Source organism: Macaca mulatta, chromosome 15 (genome assembly GCF_049350105.2).
Source record: "Macaca mulatta isolate MMU2019108-1 chromosome 15, T2T-MMU8v2.0, whole genome shotgun sequence".
Classification (NCBI taxonomy): domain Eukaryota; kingdom Metazoa; phylum Chordata; class Mammalia; order Primates; family Cercopithecidae; genus Macaca; species Macaca mulatta.
Genome location: NC_133420.1, coordinates 14,309,933 through 14,328,384, shown reverse-complemented (window position 1 = coordinate 14,328,384; position 18,452 = coordinate 14,309,933). Strand labels below are relative to the sequence as shown.

Below are 18,452 nucleotides of genomic sequence, written 5' to 3'. Positions count from 1 at the left end.
AGGCCTGGACACGCTCCTCGGTCATTTCCCAACACTGGCGTCACCATTCCTAGCCTGCCTAGGTCCTGGGGTGGCCCTCTGTGGACGGGTGAGCACACACCTTGGCAGGAGGTGACGCAGCTGGACCACGCGTGGGAACTCCCGGCACAGCAGGCGGGCCTGGCTCAGCCCCACCTCCCCTGCCACTGGGTTCCTGGCAACCTCTGGTAGCTTCTTCCTCCTCCTTCTATCCCCAGGATGCAGGGGTCCCCACAGGCGAGAGGCTGAACTCAGAGCTAGCCAGGTGAGAAGCGAAGCACCGAACCACTGAAATCTCTAGGAGACCACACTGGGTGGCGGGGTGACAGCAACCCTCTGACCTCACAGGGCGCTGCTGTCTCAGCACAACCGGAACAAGGTGTGCCGATGCCGGGAGCAGCGGAAACAGCCCTGGATGGGGATGCAGAGGGCTCCGGATCAGCCTGGGACTCGCTGTGGGGCACTGCTGTCATCCTCTGAAAATGGGTACACCCACAGCATATTGAGGGGTAGGCACGCAGAGGAGCAAATGTGATAAATGCATCCATGGGCTGCAAACCGGGGGCCGCTCGGACAGCTGTCCCCCACTCCTGCAGTGCTCGCTGCCTGGCACCATGACGAGTCACTGCCACCCCCAAGGGGCTACCAATTCAACATGTGACAGCCTGACGTGGAGGGAAGCAGAGGAGAGAGGAAGACATAGAGGGAAACTGAGCCTAAGACCCAAAAGTGAGCCGGAGGACCACAGCGGGAGAGGGAGACAGCAGGCAGATGGAGGTGAGGAGAGAGAGTGGCAGAGGGGCTGCGGGGGCGCTGTGCACACCTGGCTGAGGAAGGGACCAAAGGCCCAGAGGGTCCCATAATCTCAGCCTAGTACCTGTCCCCAAGCCCGGGGGCCCTGATCAGGAGGCAGCGACGTCTATCCCACAGCTGTGATAGGCGGGGCACATCACACCCTGAGGGGCCCCAGCATCCATGGTCTCCCCTCCTGTAGGGTGGTCAGCCGCCAGCCTGGCCCCGGACTCCTTGGAAATGTTCCACAAAGTGCCAGCTGGAAATGTCATAGCACAGGGGGCCTTGGGATGAGCCAGCCCTAAGGGGTCATTCTTTCTTGTGGGTTTGGGGAACTCTTTTAAGATCTGGAGCACAGATTCAGGTTCCAGTGCCTGTCCTGTGTCTTCCTAGCCTTAGTTTCACCTCTCGGGGCCTCAGTTTCTCCATCAGTAAAATGAGGACAGTAACCGTCATAGCACCGGGCTCTCAGGCTTCTCAGGAGAGCAGACAGTGAAGTAGTGCACAGAAGTCCTTGGTAATCCAAGAAGCACTCTCCGGACAGAGCTTCCGGGACAGCCCACAGCCACCCTGGACCGACCCACGGAGCACGGGGCAGCTGGGGAGGCCAAGTGGGTGCACACAGGCACCAGCAGCAGAGCAGACCCCCAGTCTCCTCTCTCATACCCGAGATGGGAGATGAAGACTCCACTGCGAGTTCCAAACTCCTCCAACCAGTTCTGATGGGGAAGAAGGGGAGTCCTGGGAAAGCAACTCCTGCGCCCCTGGGGCCCGGCGGTGACCCACCCAGCCTCTCCCCGGCAGAAGCACTGGTTGCCCTGGAAACTCACCTCAGTGGTGGCCGGTGGTGGCAGAGGTGCCAGCCAAGGTGTCGGGCTTTGGAGAGCGGCACGGCGGGCGATGGCCCTCCTCCTGGCAGTCACCACAGAGACACACGCAAAGAACACGGAGCCCTTCCCCACTCTGGGCACGGCAGGCCTGGCACAAACCTGGCCTGCTTCCCGGGCCATGGTGGGGCGAGAGCCAGGTGGGAAGTGGGCCCTGCGGGAGGCCCTCTGCCAGTGTGCTTGTCACCTACGTGCCTTAGTGGAGTGGAGCACCCGAGTGCCTAGGCCTGGTGTCACCCGCGTGGCTGTCATACCTGCTCCTGTGACAGGCAGGGCCAGGAATTCCCGCTTGTACCAGGCCACGGGCCAGCCGAGGACAAGTGGAGAGGCTGCCCCAAGCTAGCCCAGCTTTCTCCCTTAGTTCTCCAAGCCCCCACTCGCATTCCTTCTGTGTCAGGGGACTGGAAACCACCACATAGAGTCAGAAAGGTGACAGATACAAGTGACCAAATCAAAACAGGGCTCAGTCAGCAGAGCTACCAGGTGGATGTGAGTGTAGCCAGAGGCACTGGGAGGCAGGCAGGAGACCCCTACTCACTTGTTCTGGAAGGCTTCCCTGCCCCCTAGACCTGAGCTCCTCCATCCCTGGCACCCAGGCACGAGATTTCCTTTCTTCTTTTTTTTTTTCTCCTGAAATGGAATCTCTCTCTGTTGCCCAGGCTGGAGTGCAGTGGTGCGATCTCGGCTCACTATAACCTCCGCCTCCCAGTTCAAGTGATTCTCCTGCCTCAGCCTCCCGAGTATCTGGGATTACAGGCACATGCCACCATACTCAGCTAATTTTTTTTTTTTCTTTTGGGACATCGTCTCACTGTGTCACCCAGGCTGGAGTACAATGGCGTAGTCTCAGCTCACTGCACCTTCGCCTCCCGGGTTCAAGCAATTCTCCTGCCTCAGCCCCCCAAGTAGCTGGGACTATAGACACGTGCCACCACACCCGGCTAATTTTTGTATTTTTAGTAGAGACGGGGTTTCACTATGTTGGCCAGGCTGGTCTCGAACTCCTGACCTCATGATCTGCCTGCCTCTGTAATCCCAAAGTGCTGGGATTACAGGTGTGAGCCACCGCGCTCAGCCACTTGGCTAATTTTTTTGTATTTTTATTAGAGATGGGGTTTTGCCATGTTGGCTAGGCTGGTCTCGAACTCTTGACCTCAGGTGATCCATCTGACTTGGCCTTCCAAAGTGGTAAGATTTCAGGCATGAGCCACCGCACCTAGCCACAAGATTTCATTTTAACTGGGCACAGGGGTGGGGGTTGCCAACTGTTTCATTAAGTAGGATGGTAAAAAATAATAATATCACCAGCACTACTCCCACCATTCAGAAAAAACACTACCGAAGTTAACAAGAAAGGGCTGCCATCAGAAAGAAGGGCAGCCATGAAATGAGTACATTTGACTTTTAGAATAATTTACTAGAGTGACTACTGGAGTTGTAAACAACCACCACCACCACCACAACACAAAATTTACCACCTTGTCCCCATCCCTGTTTTTCTTATTTTGCTTCAAACCAGACATTGGAAGCCATCGGACGCATCCAACACACCCATCTGACAAGTGGAAAGATGAGCCCCAGAGAGAGCTGGGACTTGCCCAAGATCTCACAGGAAAACCCAGGACTCACGTCTGTCCAGCCGCTCTGCAAAGCTTGCAGACGCTCCCTCCATCCTGACCTGGGGGTAAGAACACTCAGAGCCCCAACCCCAAAGCCCAGAGATGCCAGGGTGAAGTCAGAGGCCAAGGGTCTCAGCTACTTCCTTACCTTCCTGGGACCCTGGCCGGGTGGATGCCCAGTCCCTGGCTGTAAGTGGAGGGCACAGGGCAGGGAGCAGGACAGCAGAGGCAGGGAGGAGGGGGTGTGGGCAGGGGCTGTGGAGGGCCCCCACAGGCACATCAGGCCCCGGGGCCCAGCGTCTCGCCCAGACACTGCCCCAGCAGCAGCTTGTTCCCAGCTCTGTTCCTCTGAGCATCTCACATCCTCTTCCGGTGGCTTTGTGGGCCTCAGGGGACCCAGCTGAGCAGGCAGTTCAGGGCCTGGGAGCTCTGCCACCCTTGGGGTGGGGACTCTCAGGGGATGTGGGTGGACATCTGGGGGTGGGGCCAGGCTGGGCTGGAGGGGCATCAGATAAATGGAGCTAGAGGGTCATTTCAGGGGGGCCCTGGAGCAGCCACTTTCCTGCCTCCCTGGACTCACCCTGCGGTCAGAACAAATCACCTCTGCTAAAATCCCTGCACCATTTCTGTCCCACCCAGAAGAGAATCCCAAGTCCTCACCTGCCCACAGCCCCCTCCTACTAACTCCAGCTGCCAGCATCCTCTGCTGGGAACTATGTTCTTACCCCTTGGTCTCAGGACTCGGTCCCCACTCAGAGCAGCCTTCTCCAACACCCCTGTCTTAATGCACCAACACCATCCCTGACCATCCCTGCCCCAGCCACCCCATTCCCTGTCCTTTTTCCATCTGGCACACTTCCTCCTGTGGGCCAGGCTCCAAGGCCCTGTCCCCTGGGAAAGTCAGGCGTCACCTCTGACCTCTCTCGCACACAATGACTCAACCTTTAGCTTCAAGAAATAGTAGAGCCAGCCAGGCTGTGAACCGGTCAGCCCAGGACTGAAATTCCGATCCCCAGGGACTCTGGAACCCTGGGCCAGTGATTTAGCATCTCTGGGCCTCAGTTTGCTCCTCTGTAAAATGGGCACAAGGGCGCTGGAGGATTCCACAATAACTCAGCATGGGCTTGGCTCATGGTCGTGCTTGGCAGATGTGCAACAATCATCTCCCACAGGGATTTGAGGAGTTCAGGTGCCACAGGGTCACATGCCTGCCCCAGTGCCAGGCACATAACAGACATTTGATCAATGTTGGTGGGTGCTGCCCCTGTGCCAGGAGTGCCATAGCCTGACTCCATCCCTGACAGCAAGGTCCAGATGGCAGTCCAGGGTCTGCCCAGTGCTCAGAGTGTGGCTTGTATCTGGATCCTAGCAGATAGCTCGGAAATGTTTGCTGATGTAGAAACACACACAGATGGGTACTGCAAGGCACCCCCAGCGATCGGGCTGCCAGCCGCCACCCCCGGGAGAGGAGACCAACGAAGAGGACGCTGTCTGGGTACACACTCTTAACGGGAAAGAAGCCCTGTGCAGACAGGCAGGATCTGGGTGAGGCAGGCGGCAGGGGTTGGTATCCGAGCAGGGATCCGAGACTGTCCCCAGCTTCGGCCTCTCACTCCGGTGTCGCCAACTGCCTGGCCATGTGACCGTGGGCATTGTGTGGTGTGGTTCGGCTGCCGCTCCAAGTTTAACAGGGAGCTCACCACGTGGTTTGGGGGGGTGGAGAGGGTTTCCCTGAGCCTCGGTTTCCTTGTATGTAAAGTGTGACCTCTCAGCCCAGCCCTGTAGAAAGGCTCAGTGGGCGAGAAGGTATTTCCTACAGTGTGTACACATTTGATTGGGTGGGGGGCTTAAAGAGGCCCTGGAAAGAAGCGCTCAACTTTCTCTTTCTCTTTTTTCCTTTTATTTTTTTTTTGAGACGGAGTCTCGCTCTGTCACCCAGGCTGGAGTGCAGTGGCACCATCTCGGCTCACTGCAACCTCCAACTCCCAGGTTCAAGCTTGTCTCCTGCCTCAGCCACCTGAGTAGCTGGGATTACAGGCATGCGGCACCGTGCCAGGCTAATTTTTGTATTTTTAGTAGAGAGGGGGTTTCATATGTTGACCAGGATGGTTTCAAACTCCTGACCTCGAGATCCACCTGCCTCGGCCTCCCAAAGTGCTGGGATTACAGGCGAGAGCCACCGCGCACGGCCAGAAGTGCTCAGCTTTCATGGTGGGGGACCAGTAGGGAAGTGGCAGGGAACCAGGTTACCCTGCTAGGTGTGTTTGTGAGCTAATGCCTTTACTTGGACAAGCAGCTCCTGGGTACCAGGCCCTGTGCAGGCCATCGCATCTCTCACGCAAGCTTTCTGTGTTATTCTTGAATAGCCCACTCCAGCCCAGCTTCCCAAGCCTGTTACCCCCATATCTCCCCTGCCCCCGCCTCCAGCACAGGTCAGCCTGGCCTCAGGGCCCAATCCTGGGGCTCCTCCTTTTGGAGCCAGGGTGGGCAGGGTTACCCACGGCAGTGGGCACTGAGTTTGCTGAAAAGGCTGTCGAGGGGCTGGTGACACAGTCAGGCTGCAGGAGGAGCAGCACCAGCTGTCACTCAGAAATGCAGGCATCCTGAGGAGGTGGTGCCGGAGGGAGGGGAGCAGCAGGGCCATGCACTCCTCCTCCCACCCACGTGGTCCCTGGCCCTGCCTCTGCCACCAGCCTGGGGGAGAGCAGGGTCTTTGTTCCCTGCCCGCCAGGCTGCCACGTGATGCGCCACATCACTGTCACTGCCTGGAACGAAGACTGCCATGGAGAGCCCAGGCGCTGGGGCCTGGGGGTGAGGCCAGTTGGAAGAGCTCCACCTGCAGCCCCCCACCACCCCAACTCTGGCTGCCTTCAGGAGCTGGGCCTAGTGAGGGCCATACACGACACAAACATTTCCAGCTACTGTGTGCGAAGCTCACGACAGCCCTGACCTCAGGCTTCTCCCAGGACACACGACCTGCCAGTGGTCCCACGATGCTCTGCCCAGCAGTCCAGGTGGCCTGGGATAATGCACCTGGCCACACACACAAGCCCAGGCTAGCAAAACCCAACCCACAGGCACCTTTCTAGGTAGGGGCAGGGCCAGGCCGGTGCGAGGCCCATTGTTTACAAACACTGTGCAGCTGTCGCTAGGAGCTGTGACTCAGAGCCAGAGCGGTGACTCCTCGAGAAGCTGTTTACTCGGCACCACATCCTGTCCAGGAAGCAGATAGCAGAGGCTGAGGCCTGGCTTTTGCTCCTCTTTCCTGCTGCTAACTTGACTCAGGGACCTGCTGACCAGACTTAGTATCCAGCTGGAGGGACACTCAGCTCCCCTCCCCCTGGCTTCTGGGAACCTGAGGGCCCGTCAAGTCACTCAACACACATTCAGGCCCAGGCGGCTCTGCTAGGCAGCGATGGTGCTGTGGTCATACACGAGATGGATCCTGCCCCTGGAGACTGCACCTATGCCTGGCATCTGACTAGGAGACTCCCAGGGATGGGGGCACCACTGACACCTGTCACCGTGCAGCCCAGGGGCAAATTCTTGCCATGTTCAGAAGCCTGGGAGGCAGGATCAACTCCTGACATGTCTTCATCCCCTAAAGCCTAGTCTGGCGCTGCCTTTAGCATACCTCAGTGGGGACAAAGCACTTTTCCACACAGCCTCTGCCAGAAAGATGAAGCCACAGTCATCATCTCTGTTGTAAAACTGAGAAAACTGAGGCCCAGAGAGGGCGAACAACTTGCCTGAGGTCACACAGCATGTTAGTGCCAAGGTAGGGTGTAAGTCCGGCCCCCTTGCTTTCCTCTACTCTGTTCCAAAGTAAGGATCACAAGTAGATTTGTTCCAGGCAGCACACAGACTTGACACTGCTGGGCCCTGTCCCTGGGGTGGGTGGTCTGTCCCCTGTAGGAGGCCCAGGCTGGGAACTCTGACTTCCATTTCTCCTGATCACTGCTGCCTCCAACCTGGCGCCTAAACCAGAGCCCACAACCCCCGATAATTTCTACTACTCACTGCCATGCCAATGCGGGTATCATTTCACCATCATGATACGTAAAGCAGGTTTTGCAGGTAAGTTTGAGGACAGAAGCTCAGAGATGGCACAAAACTCATCCAAAGCCACACAGCAGAGCAGGGCTTCCAATCCTGTCTGACTCTGAGACTGCGCTCCCAGTCGCTCCCTCCTGCAAACTCTTAGCAGGAAGACTTTTGTTTGTTTTTTTGAGATAGAGTCTGCTCTGTTGCCCAGGACGGAGCGCAGTGGCGAAATCTCGGCTCACTGCAAGCTCCGCCTCCCGGGTTCACGCCATTCTCCTGCCTCAGCCTCCCGAGTAGCTGGGACTACAGGCGCCCGCCACCACGCCCGGCTAAGTTTTTCTATTTTTAGTAGAGACGGGGTTTCACCGTGTTAGCCAGGATGGTCTCGATCTCCTGACCTCGTGATCCACCCACCTCGGCCTCCCAAAGTGCTGGGAAAAGAGTCAGAGGTGATTTTATCCTCATGGTGCCCTTCTAGGTCCAGGGTGCCAGTATCTCAATGGCCTCTGGTTCACGGGAGGGCCCCTGTGTGTGGTGGGGAGGCAGAGCCTCCGAATGACTTGTGGAAGGCTACACACCCCAATGGGGAGGCCCTTTCCCTCCACAGGACACACCTGCCAAGGCATGTGGAAGGTGGGCCACCCTGGAGCGGGGACAGAAAGGCAAAGAGGGGCTGTGTTTATTTTGGCAGCTGGGGCTTGGCACCACCCCAGGCAGGACAGTAATTCAGCAACTGGCTGATTCACCCACCGCAGGGCTCCCCTGCACTGGCTGCCTGCCTGCCGGCCCCTATTACCAGCCCACTGAGTCACGAAGGTTGCCAAGAAACTGAGGATCCAAGAATCCAGGCCCTGCCCCAGCCGCTCCCATTGGCTTTGAGCCCACCAGGACCCAGCCCTGCCAAGGGCACCGCAGCTCCCCTCCCCCACCCTGCCTGCCCCCAGGTCCAGCTCCAGGAGGAACCCAACATCTAACTGTAAGGATCCGAGCAGCGGCTGGGAGCTGGGGCCTACAGTGTCAGGAGTCTGGGGCTAAGCCCTCAGAGCTGGGTGAGCCAGGCCAGTCCCTTTCCCTTGCTGGGCCTTGGTTCTGGCCCATAAACAGGGATCACCTCTGCCTGTAAAAGACTGCATGCTGAAACACTGGATGGGAAGCACTCAAGATAGGGCCTGGCACATGCTCCGTGTCAAAACATGGCACGCCAAGGTGGCATCCTCTACAGGGAAGAACCAGAGTTCTTATTTTGAATTCAAGGCCAGCTGATACTTCTGTAAAATGCAACCGAAATGTTGCAGCAATGTCAACTGCCATGGAGTTTCTAAACAATGTCCATTTCTCTACTGAAGTAGATGAGGATCAGTAACAGAGTTTGTGGCCTGCACTGTCTGTGGACCACAGAGCGGGCCCGGGGCACGACTATATTCACACAGCCAGACCATGCGAATTAACTGAACACCTACTAAGTGCCAGGCACTATTCAAGTGCCAGCGATAGACCAGGGAAAAACACAAAACACAAAAATCACCTTTGGCCTGGGTCATAATAAGTAAAATGCATGTTTGAAAATAAGAATGCTCCAGAGGGCAAAAACAACAGAGAAGGCTGATGGGGCCCGTGGGGCAGGAGCAGGTGTTACAACTGCAGAGAGACCAGGAGAGCTGAGGGGGCAGCGCGGGTATGGCTGGAAGGAGGGACATTAAAACATTTCACCGAGGCCAGGCGCAGTGGCTCACGCCTGTAATCCCAGCACTTTGGGAGACCAAGGCAAGTGAATCACTTGAGGTCAGGAGTTCGAGACCAGCCTGGTCAACGTGGTGAAACCCTGCATGTACTAAAAATACAAAAAAACTAGGCCAGGCGCAGTGGCTCACGCCTGTAATCCCAGCACTTTGGGAGGCCGAGGCGGGTGGATCACGAGGTCAGGAGTTCAAGACCAGCCTGGTCAACATGGTGAAACCCTGTCTCTACTAAAAATACAAAAATTAGCTGAGTGTGGTGGCGGGTGCCTATAACCCCAGCTACTCAGGAGGCTGAGGCAGGAAAATTGCTTGAACCTGGGAGGTGGAGGCTGCAGTGACCAAGATGGTGCCACTGCACTCCAGCCTGGGCAACAGAGCAAGACTCCATCTCAAAAACAAACAAACAAACAAATAAACAAACAAACAAACTAGCTGGGCATGGTGGTGCGTGCCTATAATCCCAGCTACTCAGGAGGCTGAGGCAGGAAAATGACTTAAATCTGGAGGTGGAGGTTGCCGTGAGCTGAGATAGCACCACTGCATACTCCAGCCTAGGTGACAGAGCAAGACTCCATCTCAAAAAACAAAACAAGGCCGGGCGTGGTGGCTCACGCCTACAATCCCAGCACTTAGGGAGGCCGAGGTGGGTGCATCACTTGAGCTCAGGAGTTCGAGACCAGCCTGGCCAACACGGTAAAACCCCATCTCTACTAAAAATACAAAAAATAGCCGGGTGTGGTGCTGTGCCTGTAATCCCAGCTACTCAGGAGGCTGAAGCAGGAGAACTGCTTGAACCCGGGAGGTAAAGGTTGCAGTGAGGTGAGATCGTGCCACTGCACTCCAGCCTGGGCGACAGAGCAAGACTCGTCTCAAAACAAAACAAAACAAAACAACACAAGTCAGAGGTTCTTGTGGGAAGATCACCAGGAGAGCTCCTTGTAAGAGGTGATGAGGCTGGCGAGGAGCCTGAGGGAGGGCAGGGGGGTGGAGGGCCAGGGAAGGGCGCGGTCGCCTCTGCTCACCTGGCTCCCTCCCATTAAAGTGCTTTCCTGGGAACCAGGCTGAGAAGAGAGGCAGAGGCAAGTCCAGGCGGGGGAAGAGCGAGGAGGAAGGCAGCCAGGCTTCTGGGAAGCAAGAGCCCTTTTTCTTAGAAGCAGGGCCCTGGAGTTTCCCAGAAGCCAGCCTGCCCTGGGACGGTGAAGGCAGTGGTAGGTGGTCAGGTTGGCCCTGGTTTAACCTAGGGGATTTTCCCTTCCTAAATTCCTGGCCCAGGAACAACTCTTGGGCAATGGGTCTCTGTTCACAGGTAAGTAGAAGTTGCTCTGGTGTGGGCAGAGACCCCTCCGCACCGCACAGCCGTGGCTGGTGAGGATGGGGGATGGGGGCTGAGCCCACAGTCAGGCCCCTGTGTCCAGCAGGCCCTGGTCACCCAGTGCACTGAGGCCAAGGGAACCAGGACAAACGGGCCCTTGTGGTTGGGAGGCTGCCTGCCGTGCCAGGGACACTGCGTGCCCGGTGCTGCCACCAGCCTGCCGCCTGCCTGAGGGGGCTGAGGACCTGGGAAGTGGGGCTACCCTTTCCGAAGGGGACCTCCTGAGCTGCCCTGGCCTCTGGAGAGGGCACAGGGCCTTGGCTGGCTGCCAGGAGGTGGCAGGGCTGGTGCCCGCTGCCCTCTTTCTCACAGTCCTTTGCCTGCAAGAAGTTCCCCAGGGCTAGAGAAGAGCAATCCCTTGGGACTCTAGGGCCCTGGGTCTGAGGGACACTACTGTGTCCCCCCCTCCTGCCACCCACTGTCCCGTTAACCCCTGGGCTTGGCTCCTTCCTTGGCTTCTCCCCTGGAAGGCGACACTCAAGGGCCTCTCCTCTCTGCCTCACCTGGGACACCTGACAAAGGACAGCAAGGTACCAGCTGCCCTCCCCTGCCCAGAGACCCTCCGAGAGCTGTTCAGGTCTCCATGCCAGCACCACGGTGGGCAGCTGGGTGTACCAGGCAGTGGCTGAGCAGTTTCCAGCCACCACAATCCTGTGAGCTGGGCCTGGCTGTCAACCCAGTAACGGATGAGAAAACGGACAGCCCTGCTCATGGTCACGGCTCCAGCCTGGGCCTGGTGCTTTCTTTGTTTGTTTGTTTGTGACAGAGTCTTGCTCTGTCACCCAGGCTGGAGTAAAGGGGCGTGATCTCGGCTCGCTGCAACCTCTGCCTCCCAGGTTCAAGCGATTCTCTTGCCTCAGCCTCCAGAGTAGCTGGAATTACAGGTGTGCGCCACCATGCCTGGCTAATTTTTGCATTTTTAGTAGAGATGGAGTTTCACCATGTTGGTCAGGCTGGTCTCAAACTCCTGACCTCAGGTGATCCACCCGCCTTGGCTTCCAAAGTGCTGGGAGTACAGGCGTAAGCCACCGCACCCAGCCAGGTCTAGTATTTTAAAAAGGCAAAATGCAAACCCCCACTCCCTCCCACACTCACTGTGGCAATGTGCTTTCCCTCCCCGGGCAGCAGCCATGTGTCCCCACGCGCAGCCACATGCACCCCTTCATGTATGTGCTCCCTCAGCCACTGTCAAGCTCGTCACATCTGGGCACATGCATGCTGCAGACATATAGGGTCACCCAAAGGCAGAGAGATGCCCTTACCCCGACATACGTGCAGGAATGCACATGTGCCCCACGGCATCCCACAGCACACAGCCCCTGCCCCTACAGGCCCAGAGGCCCCGGATACACACCCTGCTCCCTGCATATCTGCCAGACAGCAATGGGTGCCCCAGCATCCCCAGACCCCTGAGCACACTCCCTCAAGGCTCCATGCAGGGACTCCCTGGCCCCAAAAGCTGGGAAGAAAAGTCCTCATGGAGGCCTGAAGAACGGCAAGCATCTGTTTCGAGGGGGTAGGGGGGCCACGCAGGCAGCGCTGCCAGCTGGGACCTTCCATACTGGGCACTACCTACCTGCACACTACCCCCAGCTGTCACCTCCACAGTCACCCAGGGCCTGAGGCCAGGTGGACTGCTTCACCCTTGAACTCCAGTCCTGAGCAACTGGGCAGCCAGGGCCTGGAACTTGGCCTGAGGGAAGAAGCGATGCTTAGCCTGGGCAACTTTCTCGCCTCCTCTGGGCCGTAGTTCCCCTACCTGAAAAGACCTGTGGATTCAACTTAGGGCCTGCAAGTGTCCCTGCCCTGCGCCCACACCCTGAATCCCCAAGGGCAGCCGGAGCTGGTGGGCCATCGGCCATCTCCCTTCTGTGAAGGGGAACGGACATTGGCTGCCACCTGCGGAGGGCCTGCCCGTGTCGTGCCAGGGGCCTTAGGAGCATCTCACACTCCCCCACATTCGCAGGTCTGCAGAGGAGGCAATGGGGGTGCAGAGGAGTTAGGGAGCCCACTTGTCTGGGTCCCCTGAGGCCAAGCCAGGGCTCCCATCCCACCTCCCAGGCCTCTCTCCCCTTGACCTCTAGACAGCCCGAACTTCACTGGGGCTTCTGTTCCTGGTGATCATCATGACAGATGACAGCACTCATCAGGTGATTAATCAGCCAATCACTTGATCATCGAGACAGATAAGTGCTGCTCAGGGCCGGGGTTCTCCCTCCCCGCAGCCACAGCCCAGCAGGTGTGGGGTGGGAGCTGGAATCCCTCTGGAATGGATTCAGGTCAGGTGGTGGCAGCCCCCAGGGCTTAAATACCTTCCACCGCCCTCCCCACAGTCTCACCCTCCCCCCAGTCTCACCCTCTCATGGTCTCACCCTCCCAGTTTTTTATGTGCCCACCAGGCAGTGCAGGGAGGGGAGGCCAACGTGGGGGAGGCGGGGGAGGGTCCTCGGTGCAGCACCCAGGCAGGGTGGGTGGGGCTGTATGCCTGAATCTTCCCTCCCACCAGCTGAAGCGGCCTCCTGCCGCCTGTTCTTCAGTGCTAGGCTGGGGGCTCACCTCGTCCGCCCGCCTTCTTGGCGTGGCGTCCGGCATGAACGTGGGCCAGGGCTGCACGCACCTTGGGCTGTGGGCCAGCAGCTCCCCGCCACTGTCTGTGCTGCCCCCTGCCCTGCCCCTCCTCATGTGGCACTCCAATTGGGGGCGGCTGGGCAGAGTCCCCATGGGAGCACCCTGAGCCCAGCCGATGACCCCCAAGTGAACATACGAGTTCAGCACCCAACTCCAGAGGTGGGCACGCCCCTTGTCCATTTGACAGATGGGGCAAGGGAGACTCACAGGGGTGAGGTCATGACCCAGGGTCACACAGTGAGCAAGTGATCAGGGTCAGACTGGCATCCTGGCTCCATGAGAGCACCGGGAGGCCCCGGGGGGTGGTCACCAACAGTCCTACCCTCACTGTCATCCCCAGAGAGAACATCTGAGGCAACCAGGTCTCACATCCTTCCCATGTCCAAAGTCCAACCCATTGGGCAGTGTGGCCCCACCTGCCTTCTCCCACCATTCTGCTGCCCCACCCTTTCCCAGGGTCTGGGGCTCCACCTCGCTCCTTCCAGGCTGGACACCCCTCATCTGTGTTCTCACCTCGGCTCCCGCAGTGCCCAGGTCTGGGTGCAGGGTGGGCGCCCACAAACTAAGGCAATCCCTATGGGAGCCCAGAGGGCAGGGCTTCCTTACACCCTCACAGCAACTGCGGGGGCCTCAGGGCAGACAGCAAGGCTCAGAGGGGTCCTGTGCTGCTTCTAGGATGCCCGGCAATAAGCGCTGAGCTGGAATTCCGACCCAGGTGTCCTGCTCCAAAGCCACCTGCCTCACCTGAGGACTGGGGGCCTGATAGCTGAGGTGGATGCTGGCAGGTGAGGAGGAAGGGCAGTGGCTGGCTTGGTCCTGGTCCCCTCACTCTCCTGCCCCAAGGCCCCAGTAGGTGACATAATTCACAGGGCAATGTTTATGCATTGAACGGTGAACACACAGGCAGAGGGGTAGATGAGTCACCAATGGGGAAACTGAGGCCAGTGAGAAGGGACACACTACGGTCACATAGTCAGTTGGTATCAAAGTTGGCCCAGAACCACAGTCCCCTCTTCCAGGGGCTCTACCCAGCTCAACCACACCCTGGCATGCCAGCCTGCCCCAGGCCACGGCTGCAAAGCACATGGTACCACACATGGTACCCCATGGTCCCACACACCCTGGCTGGCACCAAGCCATTGCTGTGCCTTCTGACCTTGCATTTTCTGACATTCTGCCACTGTCAACTCTCACTCAGGTATCCAGGAAGTGGCCTCTGTTGCTAGGGGACTGGTTTGATGCCGGGTAGCTGGCAGAGCGGGGAGATGGGGAGAGGGGAGTGGACTGGGGTGTGCCTCAGGAAGGATCCAGGGGCAGAGGCTGCTGGGTCCTGTCTCCGGGTGGAGGTGGAGGGCGGGTGGGTCATGAGAAGTATCTGAGGAAACTCGGCAGGTCAGGCCCCTTCCTCCCCAGGCTCTAATGAAGGTCCTGGACCCCGGTCTCTGCATTTTCTCTTTCAGCCTCAGAGTCTTCTCTTCGGGTCAGGGGTGGGTGTGCACTGACGGGGGTTGGAGGTGAGCCATCGGAAAGCCCATCGGAAAGCCCCAGCCCTGAGCCTTCCTGCAGGCAAGTATTTTGGGGGCCAGCAGTTGCCAAGCAACTGCTCTGGGTTGCCATGGGAACACTCCCTTTTTCTGGGGCTTGTAATTTTTAGGGGGATGACACGATGCTTTCCATGCCCTTTCCTCTCCACTTCCTCACCCTGGCTTGGCTGCCCTGGGAGGGGACACTGGGAGTCCATAAGCTCATACCCCACCCCTGTTGGGGGGCCTACATATCCCTGGCCCTAAGACTCTTTGAGGCTGCAGAATCAAGAACCCCCAAAATGCAGAGCCCAGAGTCCAAGGCCTTCATTAGAGCAGGGAGACGATGAAAGGGGCTCATTAGCTCTGTTTACGTCTCCTCGCCGCCATTAACCACCACTTGGGGCCTGGGGCCTCCCAGCCCCGCCCTGCCCAGCAGCCAGGCCCAGACCTGACCGTTGGAAGGTCGCTGTAATTGGAAGGAATGTGGTCCTAGTGCCTGGCCCTTCCCAGGCTTGTGTGCACACAGGGAGGCGCCATTGCCAAACTGCCACTACCTAGCTGTGAAGTCCCTTCCCCTCCCAGTGCCTCGGTTTCCCCACCTGGAATGGAGGATGGCAGTGGCACTTATCTTGCAGAGTGCTGAGCAGATACAAGGGACACCTTAGCACAAGGACTATGGGCTGGCTGTCACCACCAGGCACCTCTGCAGCACGGGACAGAGGTGCAGGGATGGCCTGGGAGGGACTCTCTGGAGCATGGTCCTGTGGCTAGCGTGCAATGGTGACTGACCACGCCGCTGATGGCAGAATAGCCACTGAATCCAGGTCCCCAGGCTCCCAGCCCATGCCTTCTCCACAAGATCTGTCTGCCCCATATCCCTGACCCTTCCACAGGAGCCAGGGTGCTCCCCACAGGCCAGGCACCCAGTGCCAGCCAGGTGTACAGAGGCCAATATCTGCTATGTGAATCAATCACTGAACCAACTGTCAAGGACCAGCAGCCTCAGGGGCGGGCCTGGTAGCTCCGTGAGCCAGGAGGTGGTGGGAGGACCTTGTGCAGGCAGGGAGGTGACAGTAAGAAATGGCCTCTGGCTGGATGCAGTGTCTCATGCCTGTAATCCTAGCACTTTGGGAGGCCGAGGCGGGGGGATCGCTTGAGCCCAGGTGTTTGAGACCAGCCTGGGCAACATCGGGAAACTCTGTCTCTACAAAAAATCCAAAAATTAGCTGGGAGTGTTGGGGTGCGCCTGCCACCCCAGCTACTCTGGAGGCCTTAGCCCAGGAGGTCGAGGCTGCAGTGAGCTGTGATCCTGCCCCTGCACTGCAGCCTGGGCCACAGAGCAAAACCTTGTCTTTAAAAAAAAAAGGAATGGCTTCCACTCATTCCACTCCCGGGCCAGTGGCTTGCTGTGCACTCCGCTCCCTCTCACGGATGCCATGTAAGCGGCTCCATGGCAGGGACCTGACCCCTGCACCTCAGCCCTACACTGCCTCGCCCCTTTGTATATCAAAGGGGCCTCTTCGGGGCCGTGCTGACCCCCACCAGGAGCAGCAGGACCACCTCAGGCATCCCAGCTCCCCTGAGACAGGGTCTGGGGCTGGGGTTGGGGGGAAGGACCCCTCAAGTCTCGATCTGCACAGACAGCCCACCCGTGCCCAGGGCTGCCTTCCGAGCACCCGCAGACCTGGGCCAGACAGCCCTGCAGTAACAGGAGAGCTATTTGCAGGTGTAATCAGCCACAGGGCCTCTGCAGAGGCCTGAGAAAGGCCGGCTCAGCTTGCAGGTGAGGAACCAAACGAAAGGCAAACTCCTGGCCCCTGTGGGCCCGGCCCCTGCAGCCTCCCAGGTCCCCTATCCCTCGTCCCTGCCTTCCTTTCCGCCCCGCTGACACCACAGTCTGCAAACCATGGTCCTCCTCGCCACCCCTGTCACCTCCTCCTCGGCCCCCCGCCGGCCTCCGACGCAAAGTCGCCACCCAGTCACCCCGCCTCGGCCCCGCCTGGTTTGATTTCCTCCCGTGTGTGTCACCCATAAGGTGGCCGTGCCCTTGGCCTGTTTACAGCTGTGCGCAAGCTCCTCGCAACCCAAAAGCGAGACCTTTGTCTGCGGCAGCTCCGCGCCGGGCTGGGCGGCCGCACGGGAGTGCACAGCGCCACCTGCTGGTGCTGCTGCCAAAATGCGCCAAGCTGAGGAGCAGGCGGGCTCCGCTCACGCCCCCACACCCCCTAGCTGGGGGCTGGCTTCCTGGGATGTCCTCCGACTCCCCGCTGCTTCCCTAGTCCTCGTAGGCAGGCGAGTACCCGGCCTGTGGGAGGGGAGTCATTCCCAATACTCCTGTTACGGGGTGAACTGTGTCCCCCCAAAAAGATCCCTGGTACCCGTGAATGAGATCTTATTTGGAAATAGGGTCTGTGCGGATTGAATCGGGATGAGGTCATACTGGATTAGGGTGGGTCTTAATCCAGTGACTGCTATCCTTATGATAACAGGGAAAATTGGACAGTCACGCACAGGCGGCCATGTGATGATGAAGGCACAGTTTGGAGTCACACGTCTACAACACCAGGAACCAATGCCAAGGAAACTGGCAGCCACCAGAGGTTGGAAGATGCAAGGAAGGATCCTCTCCTAGAGCATTCAGAGATAGCAGGGCCTGGCTGACCCCTGGATTTTGGACTTCGGGCCTTTAGAACTGTGAGAGAATAAATTTCTGTTGTGTTGAGCCACCCAGCACTTTGTGACAGCAGCCCGGGAAACTGACCGGATAGACAGCGGCCCCAGTCATCGCCCTCTGCGCCATCACACCTCCCCTCCGCGAATCAACCATGACCACAGGACACCTCCTTCTGGAATCTCTCTGTGCCCACTCACTCCCCAGATGAGCACTGCCCCTTCCCCTGGCAACTCCCCGGACTGTGATACCCCCTCCTCTGGCATGGCCTGGACCCAGGAGACAGATGCAAAATGAATGAGCGAATATCCGCCTTTGCTACTTCGTCATATTCAGATGTTCATAAAAATCAAGTGGCAGGCCGGGCGCAGTGGCTCAAGCCTGTAATCCCAGCACTTTGGGAGGCCGAGACGGGTGGATCATGAGGTCAGGAGATCGAGACCATCCTGGCTAACACGGTGAAACCCCGTCTCTACTAAAAAATACAAAAAAAAAAACTAGCCGGGTGAGGTGGCGGGCGCCTGTAGTCCCAGCTACTCGGGAGGCTGAGGCAGGAGAATGGCGTGGACCCGGGAGGCGGAGCTTGCAGTGAGCTGAGATCGGGCCACTGCACTCCAGCCTGGGAGACAGAGCAAGACTCCGCCTCAAAAAAAAAAAAAAAAAAAAAAAAAAAATCAAGTGGCAGCAATGCTGGGGGTTAAGGAAATGGGGAGAGCAATGGCAGGTGTGTGAGGGGGGACAAGGGGCACTTCCAGGTACTCACAGCCACTCTGGGAGCTGGGACAGCCAACCATTGTGTTCTCATGCTCCCAGCCCCTGAGGCTCACAGAGGGAAAGCCATCTGGGTCACCAAGCTCCTGCTTCTTGCCAGTTCTGTGATCCCAAACTAGTCATTGTGCCTTTCAGGGCCTCCCCAGTCTCCCGACCTGCACAATGCGGATGGTTCTAACATCTACTTCCTGGGGACATCACCACGCTAATGTGAGACAATACTACAAAACCTGTTAGCTACTGCACAGACTTCGAGATGGAAGGATTAGGAAGGGAAGGGGTCTTCAGAGACAGCAGGGCCCTGCTGACCCCTGGATTTTGGGCCTCTGGCCTTTACAACTGTGAGGAAAGAAACTTCTAACAGAGGTGAGACACAGCCCGGAAT

At 58.2% G+C, this 18,452-nt stretch overlaps 1 protein-coding gene and 1 long non-coding RNA gene across 18 annotated transcripts in view; one reads left to right on the top strand and one right to left on the bottom strand.

The window, feature by feature from the left end:
* RALGDS (ral guanine nucleotide dissociation stimulator) overlaps window positions 1–18,452 on the bottom strand; it is a 51,606-nt gene that overhangs the window by 29,697 nt on the left and 3,457 nt on the right. For 7 of the 17 annotated variants that reach the window (XM_077967315.1, XM_077967318.1, XM_028834656.2 and 4 more), the window contains exon 1: window positions 3,465–3,726. The exons of 5 other annotated variants lie outside the window; for them this stretch is intronic. In XM_077967315.1, coding sequence (XP_077823441.1) covers window positions 3,465–3,596 — 132 coding nt within the window. In that variant the 5' untranslated portion in view covers window positions 3,597–3,726. Of the gene's footprint in view, window positions 1–1,640; window positions 2,328–3,464; window positions 3,727–18,452 lie in introns of those variants that run through there. 5 more of the 17 variants (XM_077967324.1, XM_028834662.2, XM_077967329.1 and 2 more) reach the window with 2 other exon arrangements.
* LOC114672708 (uncharacterized) lies at window positions 67–17,608 on the top strand. Its single transcript, XR_003723107.2, has 3 exons — window positions 67–283; window positions 3,217–3,381; window positions 17,115–17,608. It is a non-coding gene; the product is annotated as an uncharacterized LOC114672708 (long non-coding RNA).